Source organism: Coregonus lavaretus (genome assembly GCF_964263955.1).
Source record: "Coregonus lavaretus genome assembly, chromosome: 7".
Lineage (NCBI taxonomy): Eukaryota > Metazoa > Chordata > Actinopteri > Salmoniformes > Salmonidae > Coregonus > Coregonus lavaretus.
Genome location: NC_139994.1, coordinates 8,906,164 through 8,928,323, shown reverse-complemented (window position 1 = coordinate 8,928,323; position 22,160 = coordinate 8,906,164). Strand labels below are relative to the sequence as shown.

The 22,160-nt window shown below is 45.6% G+C and overlaps 1 protein-coding gene across 9 annotated transcripts in view; it reads left to right on the top strand.

Moving 5' to 3' along the window:
• Positions 1 to 22,160, top strand: part of LOC311132899 (nuclear transcription factor Y subunit gamma-like) — a 40,097-nt gene that overhangs the window by 5,628 nt on the left and 12,309 nt on the right. For 4 of the 9 annotated variants that reach the window (XM_084166275.1, XM_084166267.1, XM_084166271.1 and 1 more), the window contains exons 2-5: positions 13,779 to 13,882; positions 14,009 to 14,077; positions 14,821 to 14,934; positions 21,109 to 21,204. In XM_084166275.1, the coding sequence (XP_084022401.1) occupies positions 13,779 to 13,882; positions 14,009 to 14,077; positions 14,821 to 14,934; positions 21,109 to 21,204 (383 nt within the window). Of the gene's footprint in view, positions 1 to 763; positions 854 to 13,778; positions 13,883 to 14,005; positions 14,078 to 14,820; positions 14,935 to 21,108; positions 21,205 to 22,160 lie in introns of those variants that run through there. The other 5 variants (XM_084166270.1, XM_084166272.1, XM_084166273.1 and 2 more) reach the window with 2 other exon arrangements.

Genomic DNA, 22,160 nt, shown 5'->3' with positions numbered 1-22,160 from the left:
TAACTTTCTTTGTCTTTTGGCTGGTTCTTCTTTCTCTGTCTTCCTCTTTTCTTCCCCTGACCCCTATCCTGCAGCTCAAGGTAACTTAAAACAGGAAGTTGGCTGTCGGTGAAAGGGGGTTGGGTGGAGGAAGGGGGGAGGGCGGGGGATGTGTCAGAGCCGACGAGCGGGTGGCTCGGCCAATAGAACAGGAGGGCTCTCTACTCTCATTCGAGGAAAAGCTGAGAGCGGGGCAGAAGCCTGGCCATAGTCTGACTGTCATGTAGCAGGCTAGATCGATTATTTCTGAATGTTAAAAGGAAAGGAGGCAAGGAGGAGATTTGTCTGGGACTCTGGAGTGCTGCTGTACCGCTGCCACTTTGATCTCTTTCAGCTGTCTGTTTTTCTATTTTATTTTTCTATTTTATTTTTCTCTGTGCTGAGGTCAACTGAAAGACAAACGTAAAGGTCGCTGGCTAGAGAAAGAGAGGGAACGAGTGATAAGGAGAGAGGGAGGGAGATGCTCGGGGTGGGGGGGGCTTGTTCAGAGGAGAAACAGGAGAAAGGGGTGTGTGTTTAGGAAAGAGGGGCGGGAGGGGGGCCCGGAGGAGAATGAGGAGAGGGGGAGGGGTAGAAGAAAGCGGGGGTGGTGAACGCTCTTCTCTCTCTCTGTCGGGCAAGTGGTGGACGGGCGGACTGTGTTTTGTCTGTTCCTGGGACCGGCGCCTGAGGAAGTGAAGGGCTACAGAGATTTTCTGTGTTAGCCAGCCCCCCTCTCTCGCCTCTCAACGAGACTTCTACAGTAGAGAGTACAGCCTCTCTCTCTCCCTTTCCTGCTCTCCTTCAGCCTACTACACAGAATGATGGGCACAGGGTAAGTGTGACCGCTCACACACACACTAGTAACCACAGACCTGGCTGTGTTTTAGATCACCACTGGACTCCTCTACCCATGTGTACTTTGTCTCTTCTCTTTCTCTCTCTCGCTTTCTTTCGCTCTCTTTCTCTTTCGCTCTCTTTCTCTTTCGCTCTCGCTCTGTTTCTTCTCTGTCTTTCTGCAGAGATCGGATGCTCTTTCGCTTTCGCTCTGTTTCTTCTCTGTCTTTCTGCAGAGATCGGATGCTCTTTCTGTCCTCCTTCCTACTCTTCTCTAGTTGTCCTCTACTTTTCTCCTTGGGAGAAATCTGAGTGTGTGTTTTGGTTGTGTGTATGTCTTTTTTTAATGCACGTGACAGCAGTCACCCTCATGTCCTTCAATTTTTACCCCAGGACAGGATCGGTGTTGTTGTTGACATCTTTAGTTAGCATTTTGCAGAATTAAAAGTGGTGTTTTTTCCCTCCACATTTGATTTGATTGCTGGATGTTCAGTTTTGTCTCTCGCTTTTCCTATGAAAACCACAATGTAAGCTGCTAATATTGATGACAAGTTCTATTGAATTAGACTGGTTGTTCTGTGGAACAGCCGTAGCTGGTGTTTATTTGCGACTTTTAAGCAGGACGCTAGCAGCTGTTAGTCTCTCTCTGGGCTGTGTTGCTTATTGATTCTCTGTAGCGCTGTGCTCACAGACAGACTTCAAAGCCATCCAGGATGGTCACGGTCATAGTGCTGTGACTGCGGTCCAGGGCCCGTCCCAAGGCCTGGTCCTTGGTGCGTTGTTTACACTCGCCTGACAGTGATGCAGAGCAGAGAGCAAGATTTCGCTGAACTGACTGCTGGATGTTTGGGGGAGGAATTTGAGACCTTGTAATTGGGTTGTGTCAGGGCCGCTGCGATGACGAATGGCGATTGACAGCTTCGGGACAGACCACAGGTTTTTGATGTGTGATCTCTTTAGGTGGAATCTTTATAACATCTCTGTTCTGCCTCCCCTTCTCCCTAATTGAAAGTTTCCATCGGTGCCTCTCTCTCTGACAGAAAGTCCCGTTGGGGAGAGGGACCACACAGCTATTGTGCTCCTTATTCCTTTGCCCTTGCAGGCAGCCCTGTTTTGGGTGTGGATGTTACGGTGTGTGTTAACACATGAGCCAAACTACCAGATTAAGTTTGTTGTTGTTATGTTATTGAGGCTGATATGCAGCTAGCGGCATTGGGCCTGTCTACCTTGATGATGCCAGAGCTGCTTGGGCCTAGTGTTGGATGAGTCATGAGAGAGAGACCGCCCATCCATCCATCCATCGGGTTGCAAGTGCTGCAGTGAAAGTTGAAAAACCTGTCCTCTCTTTCCACTCTTCCACTCTCTCCCTTCCCCCTCCCTCTCTGGTTTCTCTCTCCTCTGTTGTATGACCACTCTCTCTCACCCCCCCTTCCCTCTCTCTCTCCCCCCCCTCCCTCTCTGGTTTCTCTCTCTCCTCTGTTGAATGACCTTGGGAGATCAGAGCCGAGCGAGTGCTTCCTATAGTTGGTTTGAAGCAGAACCAAGGGCAAAGTTAACAGGGCCAGGTGGATAGACGGCTTTGACACGGGTCAGGGCAAGCACAAATTTCAAGCACAAAATCGACTGTGGACGGATCACAACATATGCATGCAATTCTAGCTTCGTGTTCTTGGTTAATCTGTAATTCACTGACTGGCTGAGAATGAGAACCGTCTCCTTGTTTTTGTTGTGCTTGAGTAGATCATTTATCCTGCACACTGCAACACTGCCAATTTCTGTTCTCTTTTTTGGGGGGGATTTTAAGGTTGGGCTGTATCCAGATTTTCATACTGTTTCTGTACCATACTGTGGTATACGGTATTACCGAATGTGCATACATGGGGTCGCTGAGCTGGATATCATTTATTTGACACATCTTAGATTTCTTATTGTTATACTTAACTTATAGTTATAAGTAGGGGCGTAGCATTGAGGCGGCATTTTGTCGGTATACGGTATAAACGGTATATCGCCCCAGCCTATTGGGCTTTACCTCTAACCCCGAATGAATATATATATATGTATATGTGTGTGTATATGTGTGTGTGTATGTATGTGTATATATATATATATATATATATATATATATATATGTGTGTGTAGTTGTTTTGAGTGTGATATGCCGCTGCCGCTTTGCCCATAATATGGCCCCTAGGATTCAACAATGATTGATTCTAGGGAATTTTTTCTTTTCAGTTTCTCATCCCTCAGTTATAATTTTTCCTAATGCTTTATTTAGAAATGTTCATGTTCATGCTTGTCCTACATGTTTTCTCCCCACACTGATTTTCATTTGAATAGAGCTGGATAAAGCCGTTAGACTGAGCTTCCAATATCAATTCATAAAGTGAGAAGAAAAAGCATGAAATGTGTGTTTTTTGTAGGAATTACATTCGGACAAAGTACCTGTTTTTGATCAATTCTGCCCTAGAAAACAGAATTTCACTTAGGCTTTTCACGATACCAACATTTTACAAATGATACGATACCAGGCCAAGTATCACGATACCGAATAGTATCGCGATATCACGGTGGGAAAAAATCTGTGGCCTAGCGTCCTGTTTGCCCCGTCCCCCGGACAATTGTTCTCCAAAAACCTGTCACTGAAATTCACACTTTTACTCAATACAACACATTGAATTTAACGTCACACTGTTCAGTGTATAATATAATACTGCATAGAATGGCTGATTTGCTTATATTTGCACCGGCCTACCTGTGATTTGGCTGGAGGAATGGGAGGAAGGAATCAGTGGAGGCTGCTGAAGGGAGGACGGCTCATAATAATGGCTGGAATGGCGCAAATGGAATGGCATCAAACACATAAACTGTGTTTGATACCATTCCACTCATTCCGCAACAGCCATTACCACGAGCCTGTCCTCCCAAATTAAGCTGCCACCAACCTCCTGTGATATACATGTCATTGTGTCAGTAAGAGGAAAACACTGCATGAATCCTTCTTTACTTTCCAGTTAAGAAACACAAACACACTCTCTCTTCCTCACACACTCACTCTGTCTCCCACAAATACACTGCTCCCAACTTTTAAAACATTTGGCACCAAACAGAATTGAAGGAGCACCAGAAAGAAATATTTGTTGATATAGTTTAGTCTTCCATTAGGCCTATATGAATCCTACCTTTGAAGCACATCTCATGAGTAGCAGACCCTTTTCCTTTCTTCCTGGGCCAATCAGATGTGCCTAAACCTACTGTCAAGTTACCAGGTTGTTAGCTAGCTAGGTAACATGACTGAACAAGGTTGTTTGTTATCAAACCAATAATTAGCGACCCGGGATTATTTTAAAATGGGCCGCAACATGGTTTGTGAAATTATATATAATGTGCGCGAATCCCGATAGAAAGAAAAACAGGCATCTCCGGTAATATGGCTCATTTTTTAAACCGTTTAGGCTAGAGACAAGCCGTTTGCTTTGCTGTAAATCTGCAAGCATGCCTGTCGCGAAGCGGCGCTCCCATTTCCCTCTCTGACATTCTGAGGCTGCATGACAGTGTACTTGCAAATTCTACTCAGACTGGTCTGTGCTCTTGGTTATAACAGGCGATGAAATGATACAATGTATCAACATTGCTCGCTTTGAGCGATGCTCCAATGTAAAACATGTACAAATCTAACAACAGAAGACTCATGAGGGTCTGGGTCTGCATCCCGCTCACCATCACGGCTAAATTATTTATTTAAAAAACTGATGGAGGAATAGACATGCGTGAAGAGCGGACGGAGAGAAGCAGGTAGGGGCGGCAGGTAGCCTAGTGGTTAAGAGCATTGGGCCAGTAACCGAATGGGCGCTGGTTCGAATCCCTGAGCTGACTAGGTGAAAAATCTGTCAATGTGCCCTTGAGCAAAGCACTTCACCCTAATTGCAGATTTTACATCTGCCTCACGTGATATGCGCATGAAAGTGAAGTGGATAATATTGAACCTGCGCATACAAGAGACTAGTGGCTGTTGCTTAAATTCATCTGAATTTATAAACACAACTGACTATAAACATTTTATAACAGGCGCCAGCAGGTTATTTTAGATCGGTAGGGCAGAGAAAAAGTCATATGAAACAGTACTACGGTATTGTAAAATGTTGGTATTAGAAGTATCATGACGTTTTGGCAACGTGATATTACCGTGGTACCTGTGCAACACTAATTTCACTCCTAAAAGGCTGATTCCGTGATTGGGCCTGTTTTTCTGCTAAACACAATCCTACAGGGCTTGCTTTTAGCAACTTTCCTTGAGTTAAACTTTTTGCATCGAAGGCAGTAATGCTTCTACAAAGTGACCCCGCTAAGGACATTGCATGCAGCTTGTGCAATGTGTACCCTCTTACTGTTTGCTCTGTAGACCTATCATCCATAATTTACTGATAGCCTAGCTAGCTTATATAGCCTAGCCATTTGGTTGAATAACTGCAGTCATCCAGAGTATTCTGGTTTACATCAATGTTTCAGAGTTAGTCAGTGCAGGCTCTCGTGGGGGAGTCTCACAAGTCTGGATTAATGAGTTAGCCAGATAACTTATTCTGCCAACATCTTGTAACCAGTCATGGTGCCATGACTATAGGGCTAAATCCTTAGGCTATCCTTTAACCTGCTCCAGTCCAGGTCATCTGAGGGCAGTTGTTCTTCAGACTGCCTCCAGGTTTCCTCCTCATCCTCCTCCTCGGCCCATTAACCGTCATACTCTGCTCTCCGCAGTCCGCACTACTGTGACCTCCATTTACTCTGAGTGACCCGCTATTAACTTAGTGCTCAGAATTAGTGTTTCACTCACTAATTTTCTGTCCATCAGCCATGCATTTACTTAAGCAGTGAACACCTCCCTATAGAGAGTATATTTCTGTTAGCTAGCTAGCTACTTTCAGTACAGGACTCCAATCTGAAAACACTTTCTATCTAGTGCCTTGGACTTCCCCCTTGCGGATTCTGAAAGGACAGGACAGGTACAAGCAATATGGTAGTGCTGAGCGATAAGTGCTTTTTGAGGCCGGTTTGGGTTAGATTACTAAAAAAAAAATGTAAACATTAAATGCGCTATGCATTATGTGAGTTGAATGCTGTAACAACACAGAATAAAACAATTAATAAAAGTCCCATGATGGTAGTGACTGCCCATTGCAGCTTATCACTTATTAAGTATGACAATGTATGCACTCACTAACTGTAAGTCGCTCTGGATAAGAGCGTCTGCTAAATGACTAAAATGTAAAGTTAACCATAATTTATTTCACATTGCATTATTTTAAAATATTTCAGTTGGGTATATTACTTTATTATTTCATTCCAAGTCATCATCTCATCTCTAGAGCTGCTGCCTCTGCTGTCTGACTCAATCACTATTTTAGTAGTTCTTCAAAGTAAATAAGGCATACTTTAATGACTGCTGAATACCAACTATCAATCACTTAGATGATGTATTTTCAGGTAGAGATACCTCGCGAAGCAACTGCCCTCTACCCCTCTCCATCACACATTATTCTGTCTCTTTTATGTAGCAGGCATAAAAGAAACACAGACTGGAATAGTAGGTGCGCAATGGATTATTATAGTCATTGTATTTAATTACCACGTTTTCTGCGCTAAACTATGTAGAATATTGGCCTGTTGGAAACTGCAACTCCCTACTACATCATACAGTTCATGCTTGATCTGATTTATCTATAGAGAAACTGTGCAAAGTGCGCATTGAGCTCAATTCAAATAATTGAACCAATGTCGGTCAATTAGTTGTTTAAAAACCGACAAATTATATTGTCTCTTGTCAAGAGATCTGAGAGGACTAGATGGAGTGTTTCCACCATTTTCCTTGCACCTATCCAGTTCTTTCCGATGTTGTAAGGCGAGTTCAGTCCACAAGGGCCCAGGTAAGGGAATGTAATTGGCAGTTGGACCTGAGCTCTGAAGCTGCTGTGAGTGTGTCTGTGGCCGACCTGCCAAGGGAGAACAGCAGATAGGCTGGGGCTGGCAGAAAACAATGCTGCTGATTCAGCAGATCCTGCTCCTTACTGCTGCTGAACACCATTGACTTGAGAGAGGGAGAGAGGCGTTGGGATGGTCAGCGCTGCCGACGAAGCACAGGCACTCAGCGCAGGTCAGGAGAAACCCAACACTGCCATTGCTTCTATCTCTCTGACCACTGAAGGGCAACGGAACTGCAGAGGAGTAGAAAGCAGTACAGTGGAGCACAGCAAAGAACAGGGCAATTGAACTCCAGTGGTGTAGTGGAGAGTCAACATCACGTTAACGCAGTTTACGCACCTTTTTTATTCATCGTGGGAAAATGCATTGAAAATATAGCAGGGGTACATTAGCTTTCAGAAATCTGCATTTTCAAAACGCAGACCATTAAAAGTCTGCGTTTTTAAACCATTTCACCTGTGTTTTATATTGAAAGTCAACAGTGGTATTTTGCTTCAATAGAGTAAGGGGCTTGCAACTATAGTTTTTCTTCACAAAATACGGCAGAAAATCGTTCTCTTCAGAAGGTAACAGAAGTGCAACACTGTTTGGCTAGCAGCAGCCACACGTAAATTAGGTTACAATAAAAACATGGTATTTTTTTGCCAAAACGATGCATGGCCATTATATTTCTACCGTTTATCATAGAAAGAATGTAGCCAGCTACATTTTGTTTTGCTTAAAGTTAATCTTGCATTTTACCTTGCTACTGGAGAACAACTAGGCAGGAGGAAAGTACCGGAGAAAAGTCGTCTACACATCAGTCAGAGTGCTGTCTGGTGATCCAATGACGAGCAAAGATATTTCATCCGAGTGGAGAAGTGCAACTGAAGCACAATATTTGTCCTTTTACATTCATGATTTGGAGCAAACCCTGACTGAAGCCGAACAGAATTTACAAATAAGAAGCATTTTCTTTACCACTGCATCACACTGAACACCACAGCCTGATGCTCCAAATAGACATGTTAGTCACTGCCTCTTCAAGGTCAGTTATCATCTGTCCCCATTTGGAGAGGTTCACTCCTGGTGAACTTGATGCTATTGGATCAGGTTTATGTTTGGCTAGGACTGGAGGAGGAGGAAAGACCCCTTTATTGCCTGTCTAAGGCCTACAGTGCTTATATGCATAGAGTTTCTATTGACTTGGGAACTGAGAAACTAGGCTATATCAATATATGCTGAACAAAAATATAAACGCAACATGTAAAGTGTTGGTTTCATGAGCTGAAATAAAAGATCCCAGAAATGTTCCATATGCACAAAAAGCTTATTTCTCTCAAATGTTGTGCAGAAATGTGTTTACATCCCTGTTAGTGAGCATTTCTCCTTTGCCAAGTTAATCCATCCACCTAACAGGTGTGGCATATCAAGAAGCTGATTAAACAGCATGATCACTACACAGGTACACCTTGTGCTGGGGACAATAAAAGGCCACTCTAAAATGTGCAGTTTTGTTACACAATACCACAGATGTCTCAAGTTTTGAGGGAGCGTGCAATTGGCATGCTGACTGCAGGAATGTCCACCAGAGCTGTTGCCAGAGAATTGAATGTTAATTTCTCTACCATAAGCCGCCTCAATGCTATTTTAGAGATTTTGCTTCACAACTGCAGACCACATGTAACCACGCCAGCCCAGGACCTCTTCATCTGCGGGATCGTCTGAGACCAGTGAACCGAATAATTTCTGTGCAAACTGTCAAACTCTCTCAGGAAGCTCATCTGCGTGCTCGTCGTCCTCACCAGGGTCTTGACCTGACTGCAGTTCAGCGTCGTAACCGACTTCAGTGGGCAAATGCTCACCTTCATTGGCCACTGGCATGCTGGAGAAGTGTGCTCTTCACGGATGAATCCCAGTTTCGACTGTACCGGGCAGATGGCTGACTGCGTGTATGGCGTTATGTCGGTGAGCGGTTTGCTGATGTCAACGTTGTGAACAGAGTGCCCCATGGTGGCGGTGGGGTTTTGGTATGGGAAGGTATAAGCTACGGACAACCAACACAATTGCATTTTATCGTTGGCAATTTGAATGCACAGATACTGTGACGAGATCCTGAGGCCCATTGTCGTGCCATTCATCCGTCACCATCACCTCATGTTTCACCATGATAAATGCACGGCCCCAATGTCGCAAGGATCTGTACACAATTCCTGGAAGCTGAAAATGTCCCAGTTCGTCCATGGCCTGCATACTCACCAGACATGTCACCCATTGAGCCTGTTTGGGATGCTCTGGATCGACGTCTACGACAGCGTGTTCCAGTTCCCGCCAATATCCAGCAACTTTGCACAGCCATTGAAGAGGAGTGGGACAACATTACACAGGCCACAATCAAACAGCCTGGTCAATTCTGTGAAGGATATCTCGTGCTGCATAAGGCAAATTGTGGTCACATCAGATACTGACTGGTTTTCTGATCCACACCCCTACTTAAAAAAAAAGAGGTATCTGTGACCAACAGATGCATATCTGTATTCCCAGTCATGTGAAATCTATAGATTAAGGCCTAATGAATTTATTTCAATTGACTGATTTCCTTATATGAACTGTAACTTTGAAATTGTTGCATGTTGTGTTTTTATATTTTTGTTCAGTATGGGTAGAGCACACCAAGGACGCTCTGAATTATCAGCACTCTGTCTCTCATATACACTACACAAAACCCTTACTTCCCCATGTGCTCCCCCTTCTTTCACTCCCCCCTCCCTCCCTCCGTCTCGTTTCATTTTTGGTCTGCGGCAGGCGCCGCGTGTATATTGAATGTCGTAGGGTCACTCAGAGAGCCGGAGAATTTAGTCACATCCGAGAGAGCAAATTCCCACTCCTGAGGTAGTTCAGTCAGCTGAGGTTTGGTGTGTGTGTAAGCCTTTACTTATTTATTTATCTCTTCTAATTCATTTGTGCTTTTTTTTATCCCCCCCCCCCTTCCCGGAAATTGCACTGTTGCTGTGGTAATTGGCCTGATAGTCATCTGTAATGGTGTTAAGTGAATCATCTAATTATAATTTCTTATCTGGGTATACCAGTTGGAGAAAGTGCAGACACACACACACACAAATCTCTTCCTCTCCTGCTGCATCCATCACAAGACCAACTCCTGACGCCGCTCTTAAAACGCGGAGCCGCCTTGGTGCTGTAAAAACAGACAAACAAAACAGTGTTCCTGGAAGGAGGCGTGTCATCATACTGTTCTTTATTCAGACAACGGGTTTGTTTGCTTTGTCACACAGACCAGAACAGGTACAGTAAACTAGACAAGGACATAGAGGGCATTCGGTTCATCATTGTAGGCTTAGCCAGACTCCACTATAAGACTACAAATCCCATCATCACCGTTACCTTCATCTGTGCCCTCTGAAATGCTGGGATTGTTTTGTAGGCTAAGGGGAAGCTGGTTAGGGATTTGCAACAGGACTTCAATCAACCTTGAAATAAAACTGGACACAACACTTTTAGAGGTCAGTTGCTGTCTAAGCCCACCACTGCATCAGCCCTGGTTGATTTATCCCCCCCCCCCCCCCGACTCCATTCTGGTTGATTTATCAACCCCTCCCCCCCCCCCCCCAACCCCTGACTCCATTCCGATTGATTTACTTTCTGTTTGAAAATAACGGAATGCTCTTGGTTCAGAACTTTTTTTATTTTCATACTGTCTGCGTTTTGAATGGCTGGAGGACGTGAACTCCGTTGTGGCCAATGGCTGAGAGAGAGGACTGGAGTCTTCATGTGGTCATGCTTTTCTCTCTGTCATCATCATGTCTGACCCACATAGCTGTATGACTGCTACAGCCCGTCCTCCCCTGCCTCTTACCTCCCCCTGTTCCAGCCTCTGGCACTTTGTCTCATCGTTGGATTAATGCTGCTCAACTGTACATGGACACACAAACACACACACACCACACCCAGCTATTAGTGTTTCCCTTCTCTTCCCTTGTCGCCTGCCCATTCTTCCCAGGGAAGAAGAGAAAGGGAGGGAGAGAGCTGAGATAGCTGTGCAGACTCTCCAGCACTGCAGGCTCAGACAGGCAGGCCAATATTCACAGCAACATTCCTGGCGTGCCATAGTAACCTGAAGTGTCCCCTTACTGGGAGCCAGACTCAGTTCTCACGTTACAGAGTGGTTTGTGTGTGTGTGTGCACAATTGGAATAGAGCTCCATTTGGGATACTCTGAGTTTAGTCCGCTATAATACTCCACACAGTGACATGACAGACCAGGAGCTATAATACCCCACACAGTGACATGACAGACCAGGAGCTATAATACTCCACACAGTGACATGACAGACCAGGAGCTATAATACTCCACACAGTGACATGACAGACCAGGAGCTATAATACTCCACACAGTGACATGATAGACCAGGAGCTATAATACTCCACACAGTGACATGACAGACCAGGAGCTATAATACTCCACACAGTGACATGACAGACCAGGAGCTATAATACCCCACACAGTGACATGACAGACCAGGAGCTATAATACTCCACACAGTGACATGACAGACCAGGAGCTATAATACCCCACACAGTGACATGACAGACCAGGAGCTATAATACTCCACACAGTGACATGACAGACCAGGAGCTATAATACTCCACACAGTGACATGACAGACCAGGAGCTATAATACTCCACACAGTGACATGACAGACCAGGAGCTATAATACTCCACACAGTGACATGACAGACCAGGAGCTATAATACCCCACACAGTGACATGATAGACCAGGAGCTATAATACTCCACACAGTGACATGACAGACCAGGAGCTATAATACCCCACACAGTGACATGACAGACCAGGAGCTATAATACTCCACACAGTGACATGATAGACCAGGAGCTATAATACTCCACACAGTGACATGACAGACCAGGAGCTATAATACCCCACACAGTGACATGACAGACCAGGAGCTATAATACTCCACACAGTGACATGACAGACCAGGAGCTATAATACCCCACACAGTGACATGATAGACCAGGAGCTATAATACTCCACACAGTGACATGACAGACCAGGAGCTATAATACCCCACACAGTGACATGACAGACCAGGAGCTATAATACCCCACACAGTGACATGACAGACCAGGAGCTATAATACCCCACACAGTGACATGACAGACCAGGAGCTATAATACCCCACACAGTGACATGACAGACCAGGAGCTATAATACTCCACACAGTGACATGACAGACCAGGAGCTATAATACTCCACACAGTGACATGACAGACCAGGAGCTATAATACTCCACACAGTGACATGATAGACCAGGAGCTATAATACTCCACACAGTGACATGATAGACCAGGAGCTATAATACTCCACACAGTGACATGATAGACCAGGAGCTATAATACTCCACACAGTGACATGACAGACCAGGAGCTATAATACTCCACACAGTGACATGACAGACCAGGAGCTATAATACTCCACACAGTGACATGATAGACCAGGAGCTATAATACCCCACACAGTGACATGACAGACCAGGAGCTATAATACCCCACACAGTGACATGACAGACCAGGAGCTATAATACCCCACACAGTGACATGACAGACCAGGAGCTATAATACTCCACACAGTGACATGACAGACCAGGAGCTATAATACCCCACACAGTGACATGACAGACCAGGAGCTATAATACCCCACACAGTGACATGACAGACCAGGAGCTATAATACCCCACACAGTGACATGACAGACCAGGAGCTATAATACCCCACACAGTGACATGATAGACCAGGAGCTATAATACCCCACACAGTGACATGACAGACCAGGAGCTATAATACCCCACACAGTGACATGACAGACCAGGAGCTATAATACCCCACACAGTGACATGATAGACCAGGAGCTATAATACCCCACACAGTGACATGACAGACCAGGAGCTATAATACCCCACACAGTGACATGATAGACCAGGAGCTATAATACCCCACACAGTGACATGACAGACCAGGAGCTATAATACCCCACACAGTGACATGACAGACCAGGAGCTATAATACTCCACACAGTGACATGACAGACCAGGAGCTATAATACCCCACACAGTGACATGACAGACCAGGAGCTATAATACTCCACACAGTGACATGACAGACCAGGAGCTATAATACCCCACACAGTGACATGATAGACCAGGAGCTATAATACCCCACACAGTGACATGACAGACCAGGAGCTATAATACCCCACACAGTGACATGACAGACCAGGAGCTATAATACCCCACACAGTGACATGATAGACCAGGAGCTATAATACCCCACACAGTGACATGACAGACCAGGAGCTATAATACTCCACACAGTGACATGACAGACCAGGAGCTATAATACCCCACACAGTGACATGACAGACCAGGAGCTATAATACCCCACACAGTGACATGACAGACCAGGAGCTATAATACTCCACACAGTGACATGACAGACCAGGAGCTGTAGGCTACTAATGTGATTGAGCCATTCAGCTTCATGCAGCGATCTGTCGTTAGGCACGTCAACACACAGGATTGATTGTCGGCTACAGAAATAGAAACGGCCCGGGCTATATCTATAATTCTTTGTATTCTATTTGTAAGTTATCCTACGGAGTTCCTAGCGCTCTGGCCAGTGCGGCCTTTGGGTGCCGTTGTCGGTCAACTCCGGTGAACTGTTCATAGTTTAGTTGGTTCCTACGGTAGATCGTAGTTTAGTTGGTTCCTACGGTAGATCGTAGTTTAGTTGGTTCCTACGGTAGATCGTAGTTTAGTTGGTTCCTACGGTAGATCGTAGTTTAGTTGGTTCAGTAGCCTATGTTGTGTTTTTGTGTGTGGTGTATCTGATCCTTTGCCCCTTTTCTCCCCCCTCGCCTCTCCCCCGTGCAGTGAGCATGTCTGCAGATTCGTTTGGCGCCGGGGGCAGCGATGCCCAGCAGAGCCTACAGTCCTTCTGGCCCCGCGTCATGGAAGAGATCAGGAACCTCACGGTGGTATGTCACGGCCTTCCTCTGATTGAACGCATGCACGCTCACACACACACACACACACACACACACCTCTCACAAGTGGTTTTTCACATGACCTGCCCCTAACACCCCTTGGCTCTGTTCCAGAAGGATTTCCGCGTGCAGGAGTTGCCTCTCGCCCGAATCAAGAAAATCATGAAGCTGGATGAAGATGTGAAGGTAGGAGGCGGGGCTTACACACCACAGGTCCCCGCCCTCTATGATGTCTTCATCAACACCCCATTCAGATGACAAAACATGGTATTTTGGAGCTGAGGTGTGGCTACACGGCTGGCTGAAATGAACACGGCATCCATTAGCTCATTGTGTAGGAAACATTTTGACTTGGCATGTTATTTGCAATCTTACCTCCTATGTTGAGTCCCACTTCACATTCTATGTTGATGTATACATGCTGACCCCATTAGATCATCATCAGCTTATCACTCTGCAGAGCTATTCCTGCTCTGCTGTGCTCTGAGAGGACAGGCATGGGGAGTGTGTGTCCAGGGAGGGCTCCTCCTAAGAGAGATAAGCAGTAGCAGCTTAAGTGTGAGGAGGAAGGAGATCAGCAGATCACTAACAGGCTGTACATCTAGCAGGAACCCTTCTGCTAGCCATGATGCAGTGTGAGAGAGAACGAAGGTTTAATGTTAGCCATGACACAGCAGCTCCTCAGCCTGCTGCCTGCCTCCCCGACCACCTCCCCGCCAACTTCTAAATGTCACTCGGTGGAAAGGTTTTCAAAAGGTTAGGTCTCTCCCCTTTAGCCGATCTATTCAGCCCTATCTAGCTGTGTAGGTTTGTGAGTGTGTGACAGGTAGTAGAAGTTGTAGTGTGTGTGTGTGTGTGTGTATCTGTTTCCTGTGTTTGTGTTCCCTGTTTCCCCTTAGTTTTAACATCTCATCTCAATGTCTCCATAGATGATCAGTGCAGAGGCTCCGGTGCTGTTTGCCAAGGCAGCTCAGATCTTCATCACAGAGCTCACGCTGAGGGCCTGGATCCACACTGAAGACAACAAGAGACGCACCCTACAGGTCAGTCACGCCCACCCTAGTGTGTATAGAGGTCACACGCACATTCACACAGACGGCACATGCAGTCTGCTGACCCAAGTTCATGTGTAAAGACCACACACGCGCAGTGTGCTGGTCCCAGTGTGTGTGTATAGAGGCCCCACACTGCCATCCCCTGATGACCTGCTCTGTTAAATTCCTTCTCTCCATCGACTGTGAAAGCAGAGCTCGGCTCCTGTGACCCACTTTTACTCCCAACGCCATTTTGCCTGCTCTCTGATCCCAGAGCCAGGGGAATGACATGGATCCTGGAGTGATGAAAGGGAAGGAGAATGATGGAGAGAGTGGGAAAGAGGGAGAGTGCCAAAGTGAGAGAATGAGGGAGAGCGAGGGAATGGGTGGGCAAGAGGGAGGGAGGAGAGGGAGAGAGAGACAAAGTGAAAGCGGTTGTGAGAGAGAGTGTGGGAGAGAAGGGAGAGAGAGAAAGAGAGAGAGACGTTGAAGAGAGAGAAAAGAGAGTGTTGATCAGAGTGGTTTGGAAAGCCAGGGCCAGTCAGCCTGTGTGTTAGAGGGAAGACCAGCCAGTCACACCTGGGTGTTAGAGGGTAGACCAGCCTGGGTGTTAGAGGGAAGACTAGCCTGGGTGTTAGAGGGTAGACCAGCCTGGGTGTTAGAGGGAAGACTAGCCTGGGTGTTAGAGGGTAGACCAGCCTGGGTGTTAGAGGGAAGACTAGCCTGGGTGTTAGAGGGAAGACTAGCCTGGGTGTTAGAGGGTAGACCAGCCTGGGTGTTAGAGGGAAGACTAGCCTGGGTGTTAGAGGGAAGACTAGCCTGGGTGTTAGAGGGTAGACCAGCCTGGGTGTTAGAGGGAAGACTAGCCTGGGTGTTAGAGGGTAGACCAGCCTGGGTGTTAGAGGGAAGACTAGCCTGGGTGTTAGAGGGAAGACTAGCCTGGGTGTTAGAGGGTAGACCAGCCTGGGTGTTAGAGGGAAGACTAGCCTGGGTGTTAGAGGGAAGACTAGCCTGGGTGTTAGAGGGAAGACTAGCCTGGGTGTTAGAGGGTAGACCAGCCTGGGTGTTAGAGGGAAGACTAGCCTGGGTGTTAGAGGGAAGACTAGCCTGGGTGTTAGAGGGTAGACCAGCCTGGGTGTTAGAGGGTAGACCAGCCTGGGTGTTAGAGGGTAGACTAGCCTGGGTGTTAGAGGGTAGACTAGCCTGGGTGTTAGAGGGAAGACTAGCCTGGGTGTTAGAGGGTAGACCAGCCTGGGTGTTAGAGGGAAGACTAGCCTGGGTGTTAGAGGGAAGACTAGCCTGGGTGTTAGAGGGAAGACTAGCCTGGGTGTTAGAGGGTAGACCAGCCTGGGTGTTAGAGGGAAGACTAGCCTGGGTGTTAGAGGGAAGACTAGCCTGGGTGTTAGAGGGAAGACTAGCCTGGGTGTTAGAGGGTAGACCAGCCTGGGTGTTAGAGGGTAGACCAGCCTGGGTGTTAGAGGGTAGACTAGCCTGGGTGTTAGAGGGAAGACTAGCCTGGGTGTTAGAGGGTAGACCAGCCTGGGTGTTAGAGGGTAGACCAGCCTGGGTGTTAGAGGGAAGACCAGCCTGGGTGTTAGAGGGAAGACTAGCCTGGGTGTTAGAGGGTAGACCAGCCAGTCAGTCACACACTGAAACATTAAAACGGAGTGCCTCAGTTCTTTCTTTCTTCAACCATTAACATACCTCTGAGTTTGTGTGTCTTTCTCCGTGTGTGTGTGTGTCCATGTGTGTGTGGGATACTGCTTTGCACAATATCTTGGCAAATTCTGTCCTTCAAAATGTCTTCCATAACAGTGGGGCTGAATTACCAAGTCAACTCACACTCCTACAAATTCAGAGTGAAAGCGTCATTCGGTTGAGCTTTGTTAACCTCGAAATAGAATGCCAATTTGTTATGTTAATTACATTTCTACACCACAGATGGTGATACATGTCTGGCGTATGCTCCTAGTCTGTGTGTGGTGTTAATAAGACAGCTCTGCTTGCAATCACACTCAATCTCTCTCACACACACACACACACTCCGGCTCTCGCCAGAGTTCCATTGTGCTGACAGCACGCCGATTAGGGTCACCATGGTGACGTGCATCAATATAACAACTGTGGATGTGACCCGGTGTTACCAGATATTAATCACAGTGCTATAAATAGACTTTGATGGGGGGGGGGACTTAATATCCTGTGGAAAATCACACACATACACACACTCACTCTAGAAGGGTGGGCCCGGTAGGACAGTGATGCTAAGAATACGTCACTCAACTTCCAATGTCCTTCATCTGGTGTTTCTTACAGTGGGCCCATTCTTGCTGTTTTTTTACATGGTGAATGTTAGGGCTGGGAATTGCCAGGGACCTCACGATATGATATTATCACGATACATAGATGCCGCTCAATATTTAAAAGAAGGAGAAAAAGCTATAGGATGAAAAATAGTTTTGCCGCAGGTACAGCCGACTAGCGCTAGCAAACGCTACCTAGCAAAAACAATTATTTATATATACAGTGGGGAAAAAAAGTATTTAGTCAGCCACCAATTGTGCAAGTTCTCCCACTTAAAAAGATGAGAGAGGCTTGTAATTTTCATCATAGGTACACGTCAACTATGACAGACAAATTGAGGGGAAAAAATCCAGAAAATCACATTGTAGGATTTTTAATGAATTTATTTGCAAATTATGGTGGAAAATAAGTATTTGGTCACCTACAAACAAGCAAGATTTCTGGCTCTCACAGACCTGTAACTTCTTCTTTAAGAGGCTCCTCTGTCCTCCACTCGTTACCTGTATTAATGGCACCTGTTTGAACTTGTTATCAGTATAAAAGACACCTGTCCACAACCTCAAACAGTCACACTCCAAACTCCACTATGGCCAAGACCAAAGAGCTGTCAAAGGACACCAGAAACAAAATTGTAGACCTGCACCAGGCTGGGAAGACTGAATCTGCAATAGGTAAGCAGCTTGGTTTGAAGAAATCAACTGTGGGAGCAATTATTAGGAAATGGAAGACATACAAGACCACTGATAATCTCCCTCGATCTGGGGCTCCACGCAAGATCTCACCCCGTGGGGTCAAAATGATCACAAGAACGGTGAGCAAAAATCCCAGAACCACACGGGGGGACCTAGTGAATGACCTGCAGAGAGCTGGGAACAATGTAACAAAGCCTACCATCAGTAACACACTACGCCGCCAGGGACTCAAATCCTGCAGTGCCAGACGTGTCCCCCTGCTTAAGCCAGTACATGTCCAGGCCCGTCTGAAGTTTGCTAGAGTGCATTTGGATGATCCAGAAGAGGATTGGGAGAATGTCATATGGTCAGATGAAACCAAAATATAACTTTTTGGTAAAAACTCAACTCGTCGTGTTTGGAGGACAAAGAATGCTGAGTTGCATCCAAAGAACACCATACCTACTGTGGAGCATGGGGGTGGAAACATCATGCTTTGGGGCTGTTTTTCTGCAAAGGGACCAGGACGACTGATCCGTGTAAAGGAAAGAATGAATGGGGCCATGTATCGTGAGATTTTGAGTGAAAACCTCCTTCCATCAGCAAGGGCATTGAAGATGAAACGTGGCTGGGTCTTTCAGCATGACAATGATCCCAAACTCACCGCCTGGGCAACGAAGGAGTGGCTTCGTAAGAAGCATTTCAAGGTCCTGGAGTGGCCTAGCCAGTCTCCAGATCTCAACCCAATAGAAAATCTTTGGAGGGAGTTGAAAGTCCGTGTTGCCCAGCGACAGCCCCAAAACATCACTGCTCTAGAGGAGATCTGCATGGAGGAATGGGCCAAAATACCAGCAACAGTGTGTGAAAACCTTGTGAAGACTTACAGAAAACGTTTGACCTGTGTCATTGCCAACAAAGGGTATATAACAAAGTATTGAGAAACTTTTGTTATTGACCAAATACTTATTTTCCACCATAATTTGCAAATAAATTCATAAAAAATCCTACAATGTGATTTTCTGGATTTTTTTTTCTCATTTTGTCTGTCATAGTTGACGTGTACCTATGATGAAAATTACAGGCCTCTCTCATCTTTTTAAGTGGGAGAACTTGCACAATTGGTGGCTGACTAAATACTTTTTTCCCCCACTGTGTGTGTGTGTGTGTGTGTATATATATATATATATATATATATATATATATATATATATATATATATATATATATATATATATATATATATATATATATATATATTTGATACACTGCCGATTTTGCAGGTTTTCCTACTTACAAAGCATGTAGAGGTCTGTAATTTTTATCATAGGTACACTTCAACTGTGAGAGACGGAATCTAAAACGAAAATCCAGAAAATCACATTGTATGATTTTTTAAAGTAATTCATTTGCATTTTATTGCATGACATAAGTATTTGATCAACTACCAACCAGTAAGAATTCCGGCTCTCACAGACCTGTTAGTTTTTCTTTAAGAAGCCCTCCTGTTCTCCACTCATTACCTGAATTAACTGCACCTGTTTGAACTCGTTACCTGTATAAAAGACACCTGTCCACACACTCAATCAAACAGACTCCAACCTCTCCACAATGGCCAAGACCAGAGAGCTGTGTAAGGACATCAGGGATAAAATTGTAGACCTGCACAAGGCTGGGATGGGCTACAGGACAATAGGCAAGCAGCTTGGTGAGAAGGCAACAATTGTTGGCGCAATTATTAGAAAATGGAAGAAGTTCAAGATGACGGTCAATCACCCTCGGTCTGGGGCTCCATGCAAGATATCACCTCGTGGGGCATCAATGATCATGAGGAAGGTGAGGGATCAGCCCAGAACTACACGGCAGGACCTGGTCAATGACCTAAAGAGAGCTGGGACAGTCTCAAAGAAAATCATTAGTAACACACTACGCCGTCATGGATTAAAATCCTGCAGTGCACGCAAGGTCCCCCTGTTCAAGCCAGCGCATGTCCAGGCCCGTCTGAAGTTTGCCAATGACCATCTGGATGATCCAGAGGAGGAATGGGGGAAGGTCATGTGGTCTGATGAGACAAAAATAGAGCTTTTTGGTCTAAACTCCACTCAACGTGTTTGGAGGAAGAAGGATGAGTACAACCCCAAGAACACCATCCCAACCGTGAAGCATGGAGGTGGAAACATCATTCTTTGGGGATGCTTTTCTGCAAAGGGGACAGGACGACTGCACCGTATTGAGGGGAGGATGGATGGGGCCATGTATTGCGAGATTTTGGCCAACAACCTCCTTCCCTCAGTAAGAGCATTGAAGATGGCTCGTGGCTGGGTCTTCCAGCCTGACAACGACCCGAAACACACAGCCAGGGCAGCTAAGGAGTGGCTCCGTAAGAAGCATCTCAAGGAGTGGCCTAGCCAGTCTCCGGACCTGAACCCAATAGAAAATCTTTGGAGGGAGCTGAAAGTCCGTATTGCCCAGCGACAGCCCTGAAACCTGAAGGATCTGGAGAAGGTCTGTATGGAGGAGTGGGACAAAATCCCTGCTGCAGTGTGTGCAAACCTGGTCAAGACCTACAGGAAACGTATGATCTCTGTAATTGCAAACAAAGGTTTCTGTACCAAATATTAAGTTCTGCTTTTCTGATGTATCAAATACTTATTTCATGCAATAAAATGCAAATTAATTACTTCAAAATCATACAATGTGATTTTCTGGATTTTTGTTTTAGATTCCGTCTCTCACAGTTGAAGTGTACCTATGATAAACATTACAGACCTCTACATGCTTTGTAAGTAGTAAAACCTGCAAAATCGGCAGTGTATCAAATACTTGTTCTCCCCAATGTATATACACTTTTTACTAATCAATACTTGGAGTCAAAGTATCGATATATCATCCAAACAAATATTGCAATATGTAACTATTGATTTTCCCCCCCCCCTTGTCCATCACTAGTGAATGTTGTGTGGTTGAAGTAGGCAAAGCCTTTTACAGTTCCACTGTGAGCAAGCTCCTTTTAGTATTATTTACAGAGCTGCAGAATGTTCGAGTTTGACCTAGAAGTTTATATAAACTGTATTTTCTTCAATCGTTTTCAAAAAGGCTATATTTGGAGATAGCAGCAGAAGTGGAAAGCCGTTTTTATATTTAGTCTAGTTTCTGCATATACTGAATGAGGAGACTAATGTTCACCCTCAACTCTTATCCTGTGTTGCAGAGGAATGACATTGCCATGGCGATAACAAAGTTCGACCAGTTTGACTTCCTCATCGACATCGTGCCCCGGGATGAGCTCAAGCCCCCCAAACGACAGGTAGTGTGTGTGTGTGTGTGTGTGTGTCCATATGCATTTCATTTCAGTACACCGGCAGGGTGTAGTACCACTTCTGGCAGACTGGAGGCGCTGTAAACATCCTTGACTGGAAGCTGTTGTTCGGTCAGCGAGGGCTTTCAGTCGGATGTTTGCAGCGTCTGGCTGCCCCTTACCTCCAACATCCCTCAACCATACCACCAATACACCACCATAGCCTCTAATTTCCAAACACTACCACCAATACCCCAAAGCATGTATTCACTATCAACATAATCACCACTGTGTTAACTGATGCCCTCTGCCACATTACAGTCCTAACTCAGTTTGATGGTGGTACATGTTTTAGACTAGGCAGGGCCTCCCAAGCATTTCTAAGTTGTGACTTACCTAAAATGATGGTATTCTATCAGTAGATCCGTAGATCAATACACTAGTTCACCAGATCTGTGGCCAGGGGTGTAAACATCCTACACTCTCAGCTGTGACATCATCGAGCTGGGAGAGGGGTGTTTACGCTTCTGGTGACGGGGAATCGGCTACCTTCTACGCTACCCCTGGAAGATCAACCAACCAGTAGCTTTTAGGGAACTGTTACCCTGTACTTCTGATGAGGACGAGGCCTTTAGTATACTTCGGAGCACAAAGAAGCATGGAAGCTTGTATCGCTGTGGCATTTCATTAACTGGCAGTGATTCTTGGCTGTATATTATGAAAACAAGCATGTAACCTCTGTGCCTAGTTAATGGTTGACCAAATTTCCAATGTGTCACTAAATTAGCTTTCCATTCACAGTTTATGATTAGAACATTCTCAATAGTGTATCAAGGCCTTGTTTTTTATGAATGGAAATGATCCCTTTCAGTCAGAAGAGTTCTTGTGAAACATTTTGTTGTTAGGTTGTGAAAATCCATTGTCCTGACAAATACCCGTAAGGCCTTGAGCCTGAGTGTTTTCCA